Source organism: Arvicanthis niloticus, chromosome 2, assembly GCF_011762505.2.
Source record: "Arvicanthis niloticus isolate mArvNil1 chromosome 2, mArvNil1.pat.X, whole genome shotgun sequence".
NCBI lineage: Eukaryota > Metazoa > Chordata > Mammalia > Rodentia > Muridae > Arvicanthis > Arvicanthis niloticus.
This window is the reverse complement of record NC_047659.1, coordinates 14,739,298-14,760,954: the sequence shown is the minus strand read 5'-3', so window position 1 is coordinate 14,760,954 and position 21,657 is coordinate 14,739,298. Positions and strand designations below refer to the sequence as shown.

Sequence of the window (21,657 nt, the reverse complement as noted above, 5' to 3'; positions counted from 1 at the left end):
TGATGTGGGCTGAATTACAGTCTGGGATAAGTGTAGTAGTGTGTGGTATCTCATCATGCATTTAAGAAGCAAGGATAGGTGTTGGCTTGTGGGAGATGTTTGGTGCTGGTGTTTATGGTCAATCTTTTTTGTGCTAAGCAGTACAGACTACATCTTCAGATGTAAACTGACAATACCCTCAGTTTCTTCTTGACTGGGACAGCTTAAGCACTTCAGGGTTAGTGGGACTGCAGTAGGGACTGAGCCATATGTTTAGTGATGGTGGTTGGGAGCAGGGACAAAGGTGAGGATTCCAGCTTGAAGATAGCTTTCCTGCTCTTTCAGGAATTCACTGTGTCTCTAGAATTCCCTCTTCCTCAGGCTTCTCTGTGGGAGTAAGTATGGTTTCTCCTTTCCCTGTCCTATTTTCCATACAAGTTTCCTTGTGTTTCTCTACCTGAAGGGTCTGTTGGGAAAGAGTCCTCCCAAGCCTACACCATCAGTGAGCAGGAGCAGAGAATGAAGAGGTTGGAGAAGCTCAAAAGGGACCTTGAAAGGATGAACAATGAGAGAGACGAACTCCGGGGAATCCTGGCACATTATATTAACAAGGATTTGAACAAGAGGTAATCATTATGCCCAGTTCTCAGCTGACTATCTTGGGCCCTCTCTGTTGACCCTAGATTTCCACATATCACAGGAGGCTACAACTCCAGGCTATCCTCATGTCCAAATGCATTTTGCTGATTGGATATTCAACAAAGAACTTGAAGTTCAGATAGGAGTGAGATGGGGTCACAAGCTCTTTTGATTCCTCTAAAAGAAAACTATAGCCTGTGGCATGAATCATTCAGGAAATAGCAGTATTAGTGTGTGAGCTCTTATCATGCATTTTTAAGATGCCTGGACTGGTATTGCTTTGTGGGAGATTCTAGCTGCTGTGTGTTTATGGTGAATCATTTTTGTAATTTTCTGGAGCTGCTTTGGGTCCATTTAGTCCTGTCAACAACTGGGAGGACCTGGTTCTATTTGCTGCCCCTCAGTGTGAGTGGATTTCTGGTAAGTCATCACTGCTTTTTTCAAATTCTGTTCAGTTTACACTGGTATAATGTCACATCACTGTATGCATTTGGCATTGTGATGGTGTATGTGTGTGTGTTTGTGTGTGTGTATGTGTGTGTGTATGTGTGTGTATGTTTGTCTCTGTGTGTGTATTCCACTTAAGATCCAGGGAGTCTGTGTAGTGTGATGGGGCTGGAGAGTTTACCTGACTGACTTTTTAGGTAATGAGAGTGATGAGGCCATGGAGGGTCACTTGTAGCATCACAGCACATGATCTCTGTGCGCACCACTGATGGGCATTAGAAAATCCTGATATAGGCAGTAAGCCCTTTTCCTTGTAAATACTGAAGTTTGGGAAATTATGTAGTGATAGAACCAAGGATTGAGAAAACCTTGTCTACAAGATGAAAAAGTGTCATCACAGGTTTAATTTGGACTCAGGACTGTGGCACAGGCTCCTGGAAAGTTCTTGAAGACCTAATCTATTCCTTCAAGACCACTCATGAAGCCAAAGCAGGTCAGCTCCCATTTTTTAGTTCCCTAGCTCTACTGTGCCCAGATCAATTGTAACAAGTTTAATAAGCACCAAGAGGACCCAATACAAGGCATTAGGTTGTGGCATATATGGGCTGGGGTAGTTCCCGATTCAACTTGAATTAATGTAATCCTTGAATCCTTAGTTCAGGGATTATTTCCTCCTTCCACAGGTTCAACTTTGAGACCACAATGCTGGAGATGCAACATGACCAGGTGATGAGCGAGCTCAAAAACATTCCGCAGCAGATCAGTGAGGCCTTGTATATGTGCCAGGAGTTGACTAAAAATAATCAACTTTACAGGTGAGTGACTAACACTGTTGTTTCCCCAGCACTAGGCACAGAATGTGTCTGCCCATCATTTTCTTTAAAACAAAGTGAGGACTCGGGTTCTATACTTTTGCCTCTCAACAGGAAGCTTCCTTCCTCAAAGAAAGGCTCTAGGATTGTGATCTCTTGAAATCATTTTGATCAAGTGTGATGAGGCTGTGAGCCCCTCCAATCATTGTCTTTCCAAAGTCAGTATCCTTTAAAAACAAAAGGTGTGCACCTTGATGGAGACATCAATCAACCTTGAGTCTCTGGGGCACTGAAAACACGTTTACAGATCTGGTTTGCATGAGACACATAGAATGATGTGTACCTTTTGCATCTTCTCTCTTCTCCTAGGGAAGCTTTGACCTGTCTCTACCTAGAGGTGGTTCTCTAATTCCAAAGACATATATGCAATCATGGGTCCCATGTCCTCTTCTGGGAGATACATGAGTCCCTGTTGGTGTCAGGGTTTTCAGAAGTACCTTGAGTCTTCTGGAATGTTGCTTTCTTCTGGATTTGACTTTCCTATATGTGAGGTCCCATGGCTACTCTGGTCTGTAGTCTGGGGCTGTCTGGGGATCAGGGCCCATGATGAGAAGGGATGGTACTTGGAGAAGTGGGAGGAAGATGAATGGTGCCTGGGAATAATCACTATTTCTTCCTTGTGGTTCAGCATCAGGAACTGTCACCTCCTGACTGAGTCTCTTCATATGAAGAGTGAAGTAAAAATGCTCTGGAATGAAAACAGGCAGCTGCTTAAGGAGCAGATTACACTGGACGTGTGTTCTAAGGAAACAAGGAGGCTATGTGTGGAGGCCAGCATGAAGATCTATGACAAATTTTCCAAGCATATCCAACAGGTAAGATGCATGGAGGATGCTTAGGAGCAGGTTGCCCTCATGTCTAACCATAAACAATGTCAAGCCCAGATAACCATCCTCCACCTTGTCCAGGCACTCTCCTAATTCTTATCCAGTTGTTCTGTGATCATCTACAAGACTTTCTGTGGAGTTAGGCACTCTCAAAAACTGGATGATTGGCAAGCACACTCTTCTGATCAACTACAAGCTGAATTTCATTAAGATAGATGGGGTGAACACGCATTACACATCTACATGCCATTGTACTAGAGGGGTTCTATGTGGCTGCCTCCTTTGCAGTAGCACAGAACATTGAGTGATGAAGTCAGGGCCTGTAGCTAGTTTGCTTTGGACCCATGGCTCCAGCTGCATATGTAGGGGAGGATGGCCTATTCAGACGTAGGTGGGAGAGGAGGTCCTTGGTCCCATGAAGGCTAGATGCCCCAGTGTGGGAGAATTCAACTGTATTTTTGGGTCTCAGGCCTTCCACATGATTCTCTGCCTCAGTCACCTAGGAGCAGCTCAGAATATTGTTCTGATCTAGTTTAAAAGAAATCCTGTCCATGATCATTCTTGTGATCCCCAGAGTTTGTGTCGATTGTGTACTCTTTCTTCACTTCTGAGCTCTCTGGTATGACCTGAGCCTATTGTCCCTTAAGTCACCCCACAAATAATACTACAGTAACTATAAATATGGCAGGGGTATCCTTTGTCCTTCATGAATATTTGTTTTAAAGTTCAAGGCTTTCCCTTGGGAAGATTTGCATGCAGCACACTCTTGCTGATTATAGTATCTCTTCAGTGAGCATGGATTTCCTGGGAGATGGTTTCTCTGGGGATTCACAGATGGAAGGATTCACAAATAGAACCAGGCAGGTTCCTGCACTCCAGATATAATAAGAGCCTTCACTTCAATTGTGGCTAGGTTCCCTAGAAGGCCTCTGTATAGTGTTTGATTCATAATTGCTACACAGTTATTTTTCAGTATAATATATATGGACCATTGGAGAAATGTGGTGTTTTATTTTAACTCCAGCACAGTGTGTAGTTCACTGTTCACTTTCAAGCCATTTTTTAAATCTGAGAAAAAGTCCCAGGCCCAGGTGCTCTGTGGCTCTTCTCCTTTGGGGATACTGGGAATGATCTTAGGCTGAAAGGTCATACTGGATTGTCCTGCTCAATAAAGCTGGTGTTTGCTGGATAGCTGACATGGCAGGTCCCCAACAGGCCTTTGTCTCTTCTTCCCCTAGGTCTGAAATACTCCTCCTGAAGCTCAAACAGGCAGACCAGGTCAAGATTTCCCTCAGACACAACTCTTCACAAGGAGAACACATGTTGAAGAGATTATTACCATCGTTGGCAGCCTTTGGACAATATTTACAAGGCCAGTAACAGGCTGTAGGTCTGTGCTGTAAAATCTGCAGCTAAAGAATGCTTCTTAGTTCAATTATAATGTTTTGGATTTGGTTAGAATTTTGATTGCTTTGAGTATATGGTTTCTTTGTTTCATTTGAAGTTTTCTGTTTATTTATTTTTTGTTATGTTATTAATTTGTTGTTTTACTAATTTTATATACTATATATATTGACTCCCCCACTTTAAGTTGGTATTGAATAAATTTAATGTATTTTCATGGATAAAAATGTAATCACTAATTTTTCCCTCATGAGACCTTCTGTATTCATGTGTGGTTCTCTGTCTTCTAACACTGCAAGTATCAGGCAGGAGTGGACCTCTTCAAGTAGCATGTGGCTTAGGCCTCATTATTAGTTCCCAGCCAGTCACAGCTACACAGAAAATTGTGCTTTTGATATGGATAGTGTGTCAAAATCTGTGGATCCCAACTTCATTATGAAAAATGTATCCATGCTGTAACTTTGTTGTTATAAATTTTGCTATTTAAAAATGTACCACTATGTAGATGATTAAGTTGAATAAAGTAGAAACACAAGTGTATTTCTCTAATACATCCCAAAAAATAAAAATATTCAATAAATGAGTATAAAAGAAATCAGTAAACATGGAGCTGTATCCCTCTTGTTTTCTTGAAATATAGCATCACTTATGAATTCCCAACAGAGATAATGAATTTCAAGACCCTTTTGGAGATGTTGGTTATTTTTGTAGTATTGATTTTTTATCCTTTTTTTTATTGTTGTTCTAATAATAATGATGGTTTCTTTTTCTTTTTGCTCTTGGTCTGGACAATATATTTGATGCTTTTATAAAAATTTGTTTTTTATAAAAAATTTAGGGGGCATTGTTTCTGTTTTTGAGTTATTTCTTTTATATGTATGGGTGTTTTTCCTGCTGTAGGTTTTTGCACTACATGCTTGCAAGTCCCCAGAGGCCAGGCCAGAAGAGGTCAGTGGATTCCACCTGGAACTGAAGTGACAGAGGATTGTTAATCATTGGTCTTTAGGTCCTCTGAGAAACAAATTCTCAAGTGGATAAACCATCTGTCAAACCACTGCCTGGACTTTTGTCTTTCCTTGAGTGGTGTATTATCTGCACTGGATCACACCCAACCAAAGAGAAAAGATTCTTGAAACCTGTAGGGTCACATTTCTGGGGTAGGCATGCTCAGTGTTTAAACTTTGAGGCCTCCATGTAGGGCATTAGAGTGGCTTCCTGATCATGTGTCTGGATATCTTATTGTTAGGGTTGGAGTTGATCTCTCATGTCTCTTCCTGCATGACAATGCAGATTGGGTTTATCAGATGAACTGCAGAATTGAGAACTCTCCTAAAGGTGGTAAATAAATCATGTTGAAGTACCATCAAAACAGTGTTTAGCGTAAGCTTCATACAAACCCAGAGGATGGAGCCTGCAGCAGAGGACACAGGACTGTGGTGGTGAGTATTTCAGTTCAAGACTAGCAAGGGAGAGGGATGGTAGATGTTGCCAGTATATTTTTCATGTGGTCTGGAAAATTCATCTGCCATCTTTCAGTTTTGAATTTAGCTTTATTTATAATTAAAAATTGAAAGTAGAATGCAGACATATTCTTCTTTCTTTTTCTATGTTTTTTATTGAAAACGATTTTTAATACAATACATTCAGATTATGGCTTCCTCTCCTGCAACTCTTTTAAGATCCTCTCTCCCACTAGTTCTATTGGAATTCACACATTTTCGAATCTCTCCTAGACAACAAATAGCCATTTAGATAATATTGACCAGCCATTTAGATAATACTGACCAGGGAATGTTATAGATATATTTTAATTAAAAACCCAATTAAGAAGGAGACAAGAAGAAAGCTAGAAAGTTAGCTGTGTGCTGGAATTCCATTTACCCCTTCTCCTAATTGGCTAAGAAATGAGCAAGCAGCTTTACATGCCTGTCTGTCATCATATCTTCCACACCATGATGACCCAATAGTGAACCAAAATAAGACTTTTCCTAACTTGCTTTTTGTCAGGAACTTGGTTTCAAAAACTAAAATGGTGACTAAGCACAGATCCATCTGAACCTTGTAAGACCCCATCTTACATTGTTATGCCTCTAATTTGTCTGTCCTAGATAATATTCGAGTGCCATGCATAGACAAGGCAACTCTTGTGAAAGAAAGCATTTCATCAAGGGCTCGATTACAGTTTCAGGAGTTTAGGACATTATCATCATGGTGGATAGTATGTCAATATGCTGTCAGACACTGGAGGACTGGTAGAGAGCTACATTGTGACCTGTAGGCATAGAGGCAGGTATAGAACTGGGCCTAGCATGAGCTTTTGAAACCTCAAAGTCCATTTTCTAGAAGGCCAAACCTCCTAATCCTTTTCAAACACTGCCACTCTCCAGTGACTAATCATTCAAGCATATGAGCCTATGGTGTCCATTCTTATTCAAACCACCATACAGTCTATTACTAAACAAGGTCACAGATTTAGGAGACCGAGGCTTCAATTTTTGAATCAATCAAATCAAACTATAAGGGGGCCATAGTGTTTTCTAAGGTTATTTATATAGGTTTGACCCTGGGATGAAGAGGAAGAGGAAGAGGAAGAACTGGATTTATCTGGGAATAATAGATTGCTGTGTAGTGTGGGGAATTAGCATGATTGCTTCAGGCATTGGAGTTCTTTTCCCTTGAGGTGCAATCTAAATAATAATTTTTTTAAATGCTCCCAGAAATCTTGTGTTTTTTCAAAACTGGTAAAAGTAATTCACTGTGATCTTCAGACCCAGTATCAAATGTCAGAGTAGGACAAATGTATCATGACTAATGAGAGGATAATTTCTCTGTTTAATGAGTTAATAAAAAGTACATACAGAAGCTAAGGTAAGATGAAGTACAATAAGGGTCATCAAAGATAAGTTGTTATCATATGTGTATTTTCATTAAGTGTTTGCCATCATGGCAATTATATAATGGGATCATTCTTTGGGTGTTGTGATCTATATCCTTGGTTGTAAACCACAGGATCTCCAGGCCCTGAGAGACCCTTTTTAGGAAAGGAGCAGCTGAGGTTGGTCCAGTGGAAGCTCCATGTGCAGGGTAGGGAAATGCTAGGGTGCTGAGGCAGGAATTGGTGGGTGGGTGAGGCAGCACCTGCATAAAGGCATGGGGAGGTGGTATAAAAGTGTGTTGTGAAGGAGAAAATATGGAGGGAGATAACATTTGAAATGTAAATAAATAAATAAAAAAACAAGAAAACACAAGAGCAAAAGAACCTTAGACAAATCACAGATGTAGGCAACCCTGGAGAAGGACAACCTACAACAGAGATCAGGAGCTAAAGATGCAAGCATCACCAACAGAATACAAGAGATAGAAAAGAGAATCTCAGGCATAGGAGATACCACAGATGATATTGACAAGTCAGTCAAAGAAAATACAAAGTGTAAAATACCTGTAACCCAAAAGATTCAGGAAATTCAGGACACAATGAAAAGATCAAAAATATTAGAATAACAGAAATAAAAGAGGGTGAAGAATACCAGTTTAATGGCACAGAAAATATATTCAACAAAATCATAGAAGTTTTGGGCTTCTGCACAAAGACCATCTGTTGGACTATAAAGATAACAAAACCAGGGAATATGCTCCCCCAGAGAAACTCAAGGACAGGATTCCTTGCAATAATATGAGGTTTATTTATTAATGATAAGATGACCAGATGACAACCAGGATACTAGGGTTCTCTTGCATGCAGGCAAGAAGAACCCCAAATTAAAGCTAAGGGCAGCTTATATACTATTTTTACAAAATTGATGAGGGCAGTTATACAGTTACTTCTTAACAATAACCATAAAGGCCAAACTCCAACAGCCATTCCCAGGCATGGTTTCTGTTCCCAGGCCTGGTTTCTAAGTAACTCAAATTTACACCTTATCTTTTTTACAACAAAGAAGGTCAGCTTAAGTAGCTTCTGTTTACCAAGGTTTACTTGTTAATGGCTCATAGACTCCTATCTTGGGTCTTTTTTCCTGGAATGTTTGTTTGAGTCTTTGGAATGTGTTCTTCCTGGGATGTGCCTCTCGGGCAGCTAATATTTGACTCAAACTTAAGAATCTTTTAATTTTAAGATCAAGCTGAGATCTGAAATTACATTCTTACACATCCTTGTGCAAGGCTTTACCATACCTTTCTTCACTACCTGCCTTGCTTGTTCACTTTTCCTTCCATCTTGAATGCCTCTCTCATTGTGTTCCCATCCTTGAGTCTGTTAGTTCACTGTTGCCCCAACTACCTCCTTTCTCTTTCCCAAACCATTTTAGATTACTGGAAGAACATGGTGATGACTCCCTCTGCCCTTTCCCCAGTTCTTCCTTAGTGCAAAGTCTCAGCAGGGCTTTCCATCAAGGTAAGGGAAGAAAAGATGGAGAAGCAGATTTGTCTCCATTTCCTTTTCTCTCTAACAAAAGTCTGTCCTGTGTTTAACCATAGCTCCAAGTCATGCACTTATTTCCCCATATGTTTATAGACACTTACACACACACAGTAATTGGCTACTGTCTCTAAGGGATGTAGAAGGATTTGCATCAGTATGCTGAATATATACCCACATTTCAAACGCTTTCAAAGCAGCAAAATGAAACTGATAGAAAGTTCAACCTTGGAGTGAAATTAAACATAGCTTCCCTATTTCCTTCTTTCTGTTTTTTTGCACTTTGATTACAGATATTTGTCTTCCAAGTACAATGTCTTTGCAGGACTCTAAGTAACGGGGTTGAATTTACGTGATTTAACACAACACTGCATATAACACAGTGTTCTTTTACTATTTGTTCTCTCATAGATTATTAGATCCTGACTACAGTTGCCCCGCCTTCCTCTCCTTCCTGATCCTTTCCTTATCTCTGCCCTGGTGCATCTACTCCTCCTTCATTTCCCTTTAGAAAAAGGGAAGCCTCTCAGCATATCAAGCAAATATGGGACATCAAGTTGCACCAAGATTAGGCACCTCCCCTCATATCAAGGCTGAAACTACACAACCCAGTAGGAGTCAAAGTGTCCTTAAAGAGGCAAAAGAAAGAGATAGAGACATCCTCCTCTCCTGCTCTTAGGATTACCACAAGAAGATCAAAGTAAACACAACCATAACATATGCAGAATTGCCTAGGGCAGGTCCATGCTGGCTCCCTGGTTGTCAGTTCAGTCTCTGTGAGCTTCTATGAACCCACATTCGTTGATTCTGTAGGTTTTCTTGTAACACAGTGTTCTTAGTAAGTACTTATTAATAGACTAAAGGAATATATAGGGGGTTGATCTGGTACTGCTATGTATTCAAATGGTAAATACTGACCCCCAAGATCTGGCTACTACCCCACTGTATTCCCCAAATACTTGATGTTGAAATTTTTCTGGGTTCTTGATGCTGCAGCAGTCTGGCATTCTGGAGATGCGTTCACAGTCTAACACCTGCTGCTGGTCCATCAGGACTAAAGGAGACCTCCTGTTTTCTTTGTCTCCTCCTTCTCCTCTTCCTACCCTGCCTTTTTCTATCTGTATCTTTATACTATCTCCTCCTATCTCAATTCTCTCTTCTCCTTGTGGTTCCTACATGTGACCCACACCCCACCCCTACAGCCTGGTAACTCACACTTTACCTCACTCTTTTCCTCCCCAGTAATTGGCTTTTGCCAGTTTTATTTAACCAATAGTTTTAAATTGGGGAGCAAGGTTTACACAACAAAGGCTGTTGTACATGAAGATTTTTTTATCTTGGAGCAACCAGGTCTTGGGGTTCAGAACTTAGCATTTCAATTGCACCTGAGCAAACCCTTAAAAATATGCATATTAGCACTTAGGTAGTTTTGTGTTTAAAATAAAACACGAAATAGGGAGCTAAGGTGCTATGAGAACTCAGAAAAGCTGCTGAGAAGAGGTCTGTGTTGCTGTGTGTAAGCGATCGATCCTCTCTTAGGAATGTGAAGGCCCTGAGCAAGCAGAAATGCATGGAAATGAACAGATGCTACACGAAGTAGAATGAAGGACAAACATGACTATTGCCAGGACGTCATCAGCAATGATAGAAAGCAGATCCTGATCAGACTCCTTAGTGCCTGCATGTTCTGGATCAGTAGTTCCTCATAAAGTCTTGGGCTCACATCCCCAGAAAAAAGAACAGAAAGAAAGGAAAGGAGGGGAAAGAAGGATGGGGAGAGATGAAAGAAGGGGAGATTGGGGAGGAAGAGATGTGTTATTACAGCTAGGGTGGTTTTTCAGTTATGGTAAAGCATTTAACTACTTCTCTGTGATTAAAAACAAAATTAGATTGTGTCAGGTTTTGGAGACCTGTGTTGGAGCTAAGCAGTACCCCAACTAGCTCCTTTTAATTTTAATTCTTTAGCCATACTAACATATTTCTGTTAGGAGCAGCGGCGAGCGGTGACAACATTCGCCATTACAACAGATGGCGCAGGCATCTGGTGCTCCCACAAGTAAACAACTAAACTGGGCAGGTGCAAGAGGCAAAAGCGCACCAAGCTACTGCCCATACTGGGGTATAATATGGGGTGATGAGTGAACAACCAATCAGAAGTGAACACACCACTCTAGAGTGCATATAAGCAGTGCCTTTTCCAGGCTTGGTGTCTTCCGCTTCTGCTGATACAAGAATAAAGCCTTGCTGTAGTAACTACCCGAACACTGCCTCACCTGTCTCTTTCGCGGGCAAAGGGGACTCGGAAGGGGCACGGAATATATTTCAATGGGCTCCATGTGATATTCAGCCTGTGATACAAAATGTAATAATCACATTCAGCCTCTCTTTATCTGGGCCCTCCCATTACAATCAATCTCAGTAGTGTCTTCTCTCCTTTTTCTTTCATACCACGTTACTCCATTCACCTCTAAAATGGCATCCCACACTCTATAGGAGTCCAGACATTATTCTTCAAATGCACATAGATTCATCAAGTTGGGAAGCTTGACCTAGAACCACATAGAAAACAATACTCGGGTTGGAGACCCAGCTCAGATGGTGAATTGCAAATGTTTCCTACCACCTTGGGAGTTACAGTTTCTGGAGTCTGAGTTGAATCTGCAGAACTTCCTGGTGAGAGGAGAAGTCTCTGGAGTTGGAGCTACAGGGTTATTTTGAGGTCCTCTCAACCCTTGCTTCTTGTGACGACCACACAGAGTGATCATCAGACCTCCACATGAGTACAGTGTCATTCATCCACATGCCTACAATAAGTAAATAAATGTGATAAAAGTATTTGAGTGCAGTTTAGGTATACAGACTTAGTTGTAGGAGCTAATTTATTTAAACTTCTGGTGTATCAACTTTATTATAAAGATTCTAGCCAGTGGCCGGGACACTGAAGGACAAGCTGGGTGCTCAGAACTGGACCCTTTTCCCTGTGGTTGTGGGCCTTATCCCACTAACTAGCAGTTTCTCTAACCCTCCTTTTAATGATTTTTCTTCCATCCTTAGAAACAGAGTCTGCAAGAGTCTAACAACAAGGTGTCAGCCCAGGGTAACATAATCATCAAAGACCTTTTACACTCTGATGAAAGTCAGGGAATTCAAAAATTATATAAGAAGCATTAAAATATGCAGAGCAGTGGAGTGCAAAAAATCTGTTTGATCCCAGCACTCAGGAGGCAGAAGCAGACTGATATCAGAAAGAGGGGAAGTTTGGGAACCAGGGTCAAATTAAAAACAAGACCCAGACCTACCTTGGGAGTTACAGTGTTGAATCTGAGTTGAATATTCAGAACTCTGTAAAAGGGTCCGTGAAGTCAGAGCTACAGGTTGATTTTGAAATCCTCTCCACCCTTGCTTCTTGTGACTGCCACACCGAGTTACCATCTGACCACCACGTGGGTACCATAATATTCTTTCATATACCTACAATAAATAAATAAATAAATAAATAAATAAATAAATAGCGAGATCTAAGCTAATCAAAGCTCATGATGACCCTGTGTCAAAAAAAAAATGATATAAAATTAAATAGTTAAAAAAAAAAAAAAACATTTGGCACTGTGTGGAAAAACAAGGATAATCATGGAAAATGATGACAGGCATTTACTTTTCTTTACATTGCCTATTCAGCCTAGTCTGGGAATGCTGTTCATGAAATTCCTGAGATGCTGTTATTGAGATCTCTGTCAGTAATTTCTGAGGACGGCTTCATTTCAGAGGAGTAGATTACCAACTGACCCTTTCTCTACTTCCTCCTTCTGAAATTTTCACCTTATTGACAGAAACATTTTTTTTTTTTTTTTTTTTTTTTTTTGTTCGTAATACTTGAGTGTGCCACGCCGACCACCCTGACCAGCAGGGAAGAAAGACTAGCACGCCAGTTTCTTCCAGGGACAGTTTTACTCAGGAATGACTTTCAGTTACAGCATCAAGGTTGTGCCCCAGTGCCTCCCTGGAGTGCAGCTTAAGTACCCTCCAGTGGACTTGGAAAGATCAGGAGTCCAAGACCCATACCTAAACATAGTAAAACTATATGCAGCAAACCAGTAGCCAACATGGCCTCCATATTTCAAAGATACCAAACAACCAATACATATGCTACTGTTTAGGAAACTTGAGAAAATCACATACAGTAACAAAAGATCCAGGACTTGAACCCAGGCATGTTGTCACCCTCAGTTTACTTCATCATATGCCTGTCACTATGGCTACACAGTTACTGTGGTTTCTGACACCCAAATCAATATCACTTCTTGGATTTTCATTTGTAGACAGAGCAGGCCCTGAAACTGGCTCTGCCTTTTAGGGATAGGAGTTATAAAAAACGTGTACTAAAGAATCATGTGATTCCTGGTTGACCTTGCCACTTACAAATTCTGTGACCCAAAGCAGATCTCCTAACTTTTCAAGGACCCTGTTTGCTGAACTCATTGTTAATCTCCACATTGTGGGGACTTTAAAACAAGTAGTGGTTTCAAAAGAAGTGGAAATCTTAGCCCTCTCTCAGCCTTCCTGCTTGGCTTATCAGTCCAAACACTGTGAATGCAATTAAACAAGTTGAGCATATTTTTGTTTTATAATCCATATTGAAATTCAGCATGAAATCTGGGCAGACTTCATAACCACCAGAAGCACATGGCCTCCATTCGCCACACTGGCTCCTACTGGGTTCCCACTCCATTTTTTCTATTTTCTTGCCTGATCTGAGGAATCAGCCTTAGATACACAGATTCTGGGTAATTTGCCTTGGCTTGAGACTCTGGGTATGGGCTCTGTCTCTATTTAGGACTCTGTGTATCAAGCTAAGTTCTTAGTAGAGCTGTTTCCACCTCTCCAGCACTAGATACTTTCAGGAGCTTCTAGCCGTCATAGATCGGTGGCTCTCTAGAGCTTAGATAGGAGATATGACTGAGAAGAACACCCTGCCTCCTACAGACCTTTCTCTGCTGAACAAACTCCATGCCTAGCTTCAAAATGTAGACTTGGGCCTCCACCACATCTGGCTGGACTGTAGCTTCCCCTCCAGTTTAGTGGAGCAGGGACCTTGAATGAGTCCTATTGTTTCTGACCATCCACTTAAGTGGAACTTAGGTCCTTGCTGATTATGTGCAGTGTGCTCTTATCTGCATGGCTGATGGTCAATGTGATCGTGCTGGTGCTGCGGGTGCACTCAGGGCCTTGGTCCTATGGTCCTTCACCCCTGCATCAGCCATGATTGTGTTCTAAGTGCCACTGTGTGACATGGCAGTAAACAAGATGCTGGGCAAGTGTCAGACATTCCAATCGTTCTCCATGCCTATCAGCAAATCCAGAGTCTACAGGAACTGCTGCCTGACCCAGGCAATCATTTATGTGAAGCCTCTGCCTCCATGGTCTTCTTTGTGCTGGTCTAGACATGGTAGGTGCTGGCTATGGTACTGGAGTGCCAGCTGTCTTGAACACATCCCTTCTTCCACTCAAGCCACATTACCGTGTGTTTGGGGAAGTGCTGGCAGTGCTGGTTATGGATGCCTTCTGCTTGGATTTCTTCTGGCTCCAGTTTGCTGGCTTTGGGAAGTTCATGCAGAACTATCCGGGAACTTGGTGCTTCATCCAGATGGTCCAAAAGAATTACTGAGATTCTTAATTGGATTAAGTTTATATTTTCATCAAATCTAACCTCACTAGTATCCTGAAAGAGAAACAGACAATGGGACATTAGAAATCTATTCCAGGGCTTGCCAGCTGGGTTCATAGCAGCACTACAGACAACCATAAAATTGACAAAGATAAGTGAGGTCACACAGGGGTCATTAGACCATCCTGCTCCTTTTGTAGAGTACTTCCTAGGGTCTTATCACACCCATACACCCACAGATACATATGCACTGGAGAAGAGTCAACTGTTCAACATACATTGCTTTTGTCACTCAGTTTGCATGAAATATTAGAAGTTCCAAAATGTAGAGGCATTTGAGGATATCAATGGGACACATTGGGTGGAGGTAGCTCAAAAATATGTGCGACAAGAGTAAACTGATTGAGAGTCAGAAATACAAGAGACTTTTCTAGACCAAAGTAGTAGCCTGATGAGAAAATATGAATAATAAACTAGTCCAGTGAAACAAAAAAAAATGGGGCCTGGAAAGAAGCAATGCCGCATTAGAAAAAGAACAATGTGCCTACCACAAGGGAAAGGGCATTGTAAAAATAGGAGCCTTAATTGGAAGAAAACACACTCAACTCTTTTGGATAAAAAAATAGCTTTGCCCTAGATTGCACGCTCTAAGCTCTGAGGATCCTAGGGTAACACTTAAAGTTGGGGAAAGAGCAACTGACTTCTGAATAGACCTATGGTAACTTTTAAGTCCTTAAGAATCCCATAGGCCAACTGACGTTGAAATCAAAAGATTTCAGTCCAAGGGGAAACAGGAATGCTACCTGTCTACCACTGGACCAGCAAATATTCCACTGAATAGGGAAGAGAATCACATGTCACGGGTGTGTCAGATTATCCCTACCCACTGTAGGCATGAGAATTTTTTTCATATGCTGAAAGTTACCATCATCTTCTCTGATAATGAGCCACAGCCTTCCAGATACTCAAAAGAGGACCCTCAAAAAGTATAGTCTAGCATTCTAGTTTGCACATCCACTCAGTTCTATCAGCATGCCTGCTCCACTCCCAAACCTCACAGACCTCCTGTATATCAGAGCTCTGTGGTAATCGGAGACACATGTGAGACACCTGCCAGAATATGCACCCAAGCATGGATAACCACAGAGCCCAGCTGATTCAGGACGTATCCCCACTCTCTGAACTCCATCATCCTTCAGGTCTAAACCTCCATCTGCAACTGGGGTAGATCCTGACACTGGATCTCCAAGCTTGCTTGTCTCCCAGGAGATCTGCTCTAACCAGGGACATAGATAAGAAACCCATCCCAATACCTATACCAGCTGAGAACCCTACAGAATCCAACATCAATGGCATCCATCCTGCTCTGCCTGATCCCAATGATTCTTCCAGTTTGCACATTTCTCTGCAACTGAGTAAGATCCTCCCCTTGTACCACAAAGCCTGCCTGTCTTCCATTATGTCTACCTATCCAGGGAAACAGAAGGATTGTTATAACCAGTATCACTGCGAAGAAATAAAGAAAATCTTTCTATAATTCAATGAAAACAAAGACGCAGTATACCCAAAATTTTGAGACACAAGAAAAACAGTGTTAAGGGGGAAATTCACAGCACTGAGTGCTTTCATACTCAATCTGGGGTCATCTTCTCCCAGCAACTTAACAGCATACATGAGGTATCTAGGACAAAAAGAAGCAAACCTATCTAAGAGGAGTAGATAGCAGGAAATACTCAAACTCAGCGCTGAAATCAACCACATAGAAACAAAGAGCTAGATACAAAGTGTCAACAAGTGCAAGAGCTGGTTCTTGGAGAAAATCAACAAGAAAGATAAACCCTTAGCCAAACTAAATAAAGGGCACCGAGACAGTACCCAAATGAACAAAATCTGAAATGAAAAGAGAGATATAACAAAAACAGGAAATTAAAAATTTATCATGTCTTACTAGAAAAGCTTATACTCAACACATCTGGAAAATCTAGATGAAATGGATGATTTTATAGACAGATACCACATACCCAATTAAATCAAGATAAGGTAAACTACCTAAACAGTCCAATAACCCCTATAGAAATAGAAGGAATCATTAACACCCTCCTAACAAAAACTTCCCAGCACAAATGAGGCCATTGTTTCTCTAATCTGGAATGAGTCTGCACAAATCATCTTTTAGGCTTTAAAGACAGGTGATTTTGGCTCCAACACTAGCACTTCCAGATACCTCCAAACCTTTTCATCTACAGGCCCATGAAACAAAAGCTACTGCAAAGGGTGTGGAACCACACATTTTAGGCCATGGAATCACAGTGTACTACACCTGTCTAAGCTATTGGACCATGTACTGTCTGGCTTGTCCACTTTTCTAAGAGCTGTGGTGGCTACCAGTATTCTAGTGAAAGAAGCAGAGAAGTTAACTCTGGGTTAGCATCTTATACTTACATTCACCCCATGCAGTTGAGGCTCTTCTCAAAGGAACATGAGAACCCTGGCTGTTTAATGCACATGTGAACCATCCTTGAGTCTGGTTTGAAAACGTTCCTGGCATCAATCTTGCTAACATCTTGCCAGCTGATGACCCACAGATGCTCATCTGTAACTGCATTTGGAAACAAGCATAATGAAAGAGATCAGTCTAGACCTAATAGAAACCCCACATTTCATGTAAGATTCTGATGCAATGATCTAGATGGGTGGGAAATCTTCATTAAACATGGACCCAGGTACACAGGGGCTTCAGCAGTTATTGTAACTGAAACAATTTGGACCCAAGAATTATAGCCCAAATATATGGTGGAAAACAAAGACCTGCTATCAAATATCAGGACACCACTATGCTTTAGTTACTGCATATGTAGATGCTATGATCTATTGGGAAAAGTGCTTATCATGGATGGCAGGAAGGACATTAGAAACAAAGAGGGATTCTTGGCTCTCCTCCAAACTATTTGCCTTCCTTTATGAGTTTCTTGCTTTCAATGCTGAGGACATAGACTTAATAACTCCCTCAGGGCCAGAGATAACATGGAAGGGTGCTGTGTGGAAACAACACGGCACTGTGAGGAGGCCAACATGAAGATCTATGACCTATGTACCAAGCAGCAATAGGTACGATGCATGAAACATCAGGGGCAGGTTGCCTTTATGACTAATAAACAGAGTCAAGCCCATAGAACCATCCTCCACCTTATCCAGGCACTCTCCTATGTCTCATCAAGTTGTTCTGTGATCATTTACAAAACTTTCTGTGGAGTTAGCCTCTTTCAGGAAACTGCATGATTGGCAAGCAACCCCTCCTACTCAATTACAAACTGCAGTTCATTAAGATAGATAGGGTGAACACACATTACATACCCACATGCCATTATGCTACAGGGGTTCCTTTTACGTGCCTCCTTGACTGGAGCACAGAGCTTTGAGTGATGTAGTCAGGGACTGCAGCTCATTTGTTGGTAGGGGTCATGTGAGGTCACAGGTAGGAAGCATTTGTAAGTCTTGGAGCCCAGTGAAATTTCAAAATGTGTGGTTCTCATTGTCTATTTTTGGGGGGGGGGTGCATTTTGTATATTTTCTCTCCCTTTCCCCCTGCATTGCAAAATGGTCTCTTAACCCAGTCTAGACCTTGGTTCACAGTGACAGAGCCTGAGTAGCAGCTTGTCAGTCCTTTTTCATGTCAATGTTGCTAGGGTTCTCTCCTGGAGCTTCTATCCAGGAGCTGACTGGATGAACAGGGATGTGTGAAGAAAGGCTTCTCTCTGGCTCAGGGTTAGTGGGAGAGATGTGAGGCTTCAAGAGAAAGCTTTCTCAAACTCTCTCAACCTAGTCTGCAGAAGAAGCTGCTCACTAAGCATTTTTAGTCCCTAAGGGATGGATAGCAGAGTCCTGGGTCTCACTTGAAACATCAGCTTTTCTACATTCAATGGTTTCTCCAGTCTTGAGGTCTTATTGTTTCCTGCTCACTTATGATTTCTGGTGAGTCTGGGGGAGGGGGATATGCATGTCTGTGCCAATATGTATATTGGTGGGTTGCTGAGAGGCCAGTTAACTACATGTGGTTTTGTAGTCTTTCTGTGACACAGTCCCTTTAGCCCAGGTCTCTCGCTGAATCTGAAACTTCCTGTTTCGGTTAAGCTGTCTGACCACATCTTGGAATCTTCTGTCACCTCCCAGCAGAGCTCCTGGTATTGTCTGCTCTCAAGTCACTGCTACAAGGGTAAATTACTCATAGAGAGAAAGAACATGGTAGCTCTCTCCATATTTTTACAGATTTTATTGTTTTGGGTTTTGTTGTTGTTGTAAAAATCAGTTTATTAACATGGACGAAGGCAATGCTGTCTGTTCCAGGTGTCAGACACACAACTTGGCCCACTGTGCTTTCTCATGAGCTTTCTTGTCTTTAGCCTGAAATCTCTAGGGACAAGGAGGAGGGTGTTGGTAGGCCAGGATGGGTCTTATCCTACAAACCTAGGCTCCACATAACCCACAGGTGAGTTTTTCAACCCAATAAACCTTTATTAAACAAACAGAACCGATGTTGCCAACACTTAAAAGTAAATAATTTCATATTTAGGCCAGCCCACCCTTCCCAAATCATGCCATGTGACCTCAGATTCCCTTTCCTAGTCCTTCCCTCATTCATTACAACTTCCTAACCCTGTGTTTAGAGGCCCACCCATGTGCGGAACAACCATGAAGCAGACATGGTACTCTTGGAACCAGAGTGAGATATGGGGCACAAAGGGGTGCTCAACAACAGCTGCACACGTGAGACCAACGTTATCTCCAAGGATTTGGTGTCCTATTTAAATGACCCTTAGGAACCTGAACATCAGCCTCTCATTCTCAAAAGGGAGTATGAGCCTCTTAGAGGGCAAGGGGCAACAGTCCAGGCACCCCAGTGTCACATAGGATGGTTCCCTAGTCTGGTGGGAAAGCAGTGGGTTTGGTTGACTGACCACTGAGGACAACTCACCTGGGTTCTTATAACTGGCCATCTACTGGTCTTCAGAATCCAATGGCCACAGAGACCAAGCTTCTTCCAGAATCTCCAGGTCAGAGTCCCTCCATGGCCCAGGGACTTTCACACAGCACTCTTCCTCTCACCTGCCTACCATATAGTGGCAGCAAGTGGAGCAGCTGCATCTCAAACACTCAGGTCATGGGTACAGGTGCCCAGGCAGGAAGTGACCTTCCTGGCTGCTTCTTCAAGGGCCTCTCCCTCTGCTCTACCTCCCAAGCCATCAATGCTACCCTATCACTCTAGGCAGAGGAGCTCCTGGTCCTATGACCACCACCCCTTCCAGCTCTATGGTATGGAGAGGTGTCTAAGGATGTCACTTTTGGAATTATGTAGGACCCAGGTCCTACTGCCTGCTCTATGGTGCCTCACTCAGAGAGGCTCCGGTCCAGCCCTCTCACAGGACAGAAAGCAAGGCTTTTATTTTACTGTTTGTAATTAGAGTCTTTCATAATAAAGACTAGAGATTGACATCATTAATCTGTAGAAATCCCTCCTTTCGCTGTCTGAAGTGATCCTTCAAAAATGCAAAGGACATTATTGGACATGATTTACTCTTTTACAATAGAAAAGACTGTGTACAGGCCTAGACTTTGTACAGCCCTTAAAGATGAATGTTGCTTTTACATAGATGAAGACAGGGATGGTTAAAAAGAACATGAGGGACAAAGATGAGAGCTGGTACAAGAATTGGTTTTCAACCCCTTCATGATTGTTAACCCTACTTCCTTTCATTTTAAGACCATTACTTGGGATATTTTTACTTTTTCCTTTTGGTTTCTGGGCCTTACATAGGCTGACTAACTTTGTGAAACAAAAGGTAGATAATTTGATAGCAAAATCTATTCAGATACATTATCATAAGTTAGCTATGAAAGACCATGAGACACAGGACAAAGTTGTTACACTATCCAGGGTATTCACTACTCAACCTAAAAGAGGGGACTCCCACCCCTATACCAAGCAGAGAGGAGCCACCCAGAACTCCCTCTGACTGGCTATCTAAATTCTTGCTTAGGCTGCGAGGCTAAGCACTGCAAGGGAATATAAATAAAAATTAAAAATATCTTTCTGGGTTCCCTGAGGGATAAGCCTGATTGCATAGGGGTTAATGTTAAAAGCATCTCATCTCCAGGAAAAAGACATCTGGATAGGTCTGGCCCTCATGCCTCACTGGACAATGACAGGAGGATCAGAGCCATTACAGGGTCCCCTTTAATTACTGGAGGTCAAGCTTCTATTCCTGTCTTTGCAAGACTGGAATTGCCACGGTCTTTCTATACTTGGAGAAGGGAGGAAATGTCAGGGGCAGCCTTGCTTATACATTGAAGGCCTAAAATCAGCCATAGGTCTAAGTCAGCCTGCTAACACAAAGTCCTGGTTTCTGTGGAAAAACACTGAGCAGATGGCTATAAGATCTTGTAAACAAGTAGTCTTCATGGAAATTTATCAGCCTGGATATTCATAGACCTTGTGGATAGGTAGCCTTGGTAGATAGTACCAACTTAGATAAGGACAAGTGAATATAGACTGTCATAGTGGCCTGTTCCCTGAACCTTCGCCCAGGTGATACCCTGTACTTCCCCTGAAAAACTAGAGTCCTAAGCCTTCCCCTTTCCCACATTCTGCCTTTATATGTTTATAACACCTGTGTGAAAAAGTAAAAATTAGGATTTGATCAGACTATAGGCAAATCATCCTTTGCATTTGGCTGTTTTTGTCGATTCTCTCTTTCAGGTGATCTCCCAGACACTTTTTACTGCCCTGCAGGACAAGCCACAGAACAAGAAGTAGGGGTCCACAGGCTCCCCACAAATAATACTAGAGTAGGTATAAGCATAGTGGTGTCCTTTCTTTTTTTTTTTTTTGATATCCCTTTTAAAGTTCAATGCTTTCCCTTGGGAAGATTTGCATGCCGCACACTCTTGCTGATTATAGTATCTCTTCAGTGAGCATGGATTTCCTGAGAGATGGTTTCTCTGGGGATTCACAGATGGAGATTTGCACAAGTGGAACCCAGGCAGGTTCCTGCACTCCAGCTATAATAACAGCCTTCAATTAAATGGTGGCTAGGCTCCCTTGAAGGCCTCTGTATAGTGCTCCATTCAGACATTGCTACACAGTTATTTTTCAATACATTATATATGGATTATTGGAGACATGTGGCCTTTTATTTAGCACAGCGTGTAGTTCACAGTTCACTTTCAAGGCATTTATTAAATCTGAGAAAAAATTCCAGTCCCAGGTGTTCTCTGGCCCTTCTTCTTTGGGAATACAGGGAATGACCTTAGCTCAAAGATCATAATAGATTGTCCTGCTGAATAAGCCTGGTGTTTGCTGGATAACTGACATGGCAGGCTCTCATAAGGCCTTTGTCTCTTCTTCCCCTA

The 21,657-nt window shown here is 41.9% G+C and overlaps 1 protein-coding gene across 1 annotated transcript; it reads left to right on the top strand.

The window, feature by feature from the left end:
- The first annotated feature begins 258 nt into the window (after window positions 1–258).
- On the top strand, window positions 259–21,061 carry LOC117702687 (disks large homolog 5-like). Its single transcript, XM_034493816.2, has 5 exons — window positions 259–283; window positions 443–605; window positions 1,749–1,880; window positions 2,566–2,752; window positions 21,005–21,061. Exons 1-5 carry the CDS (start codon window positions 259–261, stop codon window positions 21,059–21,061), a joined length of 564 nt encoding a protein of 187 aa, XP_034349707.2.
- Window positions 21,062–21,657: the final 596 nt, after the last annotated feature.

Excerpts from the sequence above, each read along its gene's own strand:
- LOC117702687 (XM_034493816.2), top strand. The coding sequence starts at position 259 with ATGGTGGTTGGGAGCAGGGACAAAG. Across the intron at positions 284-442 it reads GGTTGGGAGCAGGGACAAAG|GGTCTGTTGGGAAAGAGTCC; the intron begins GTGAGGATTCCA and ends CTCTACCTGAAG. Across the intron at positions 2,753-21,004 it reads TTTCCAAGCATATCCAACAG|GTGATCTCCCAGACACTTTT; the intron begins GTAAGATGCATG and ends TCTCTCTTTCAG.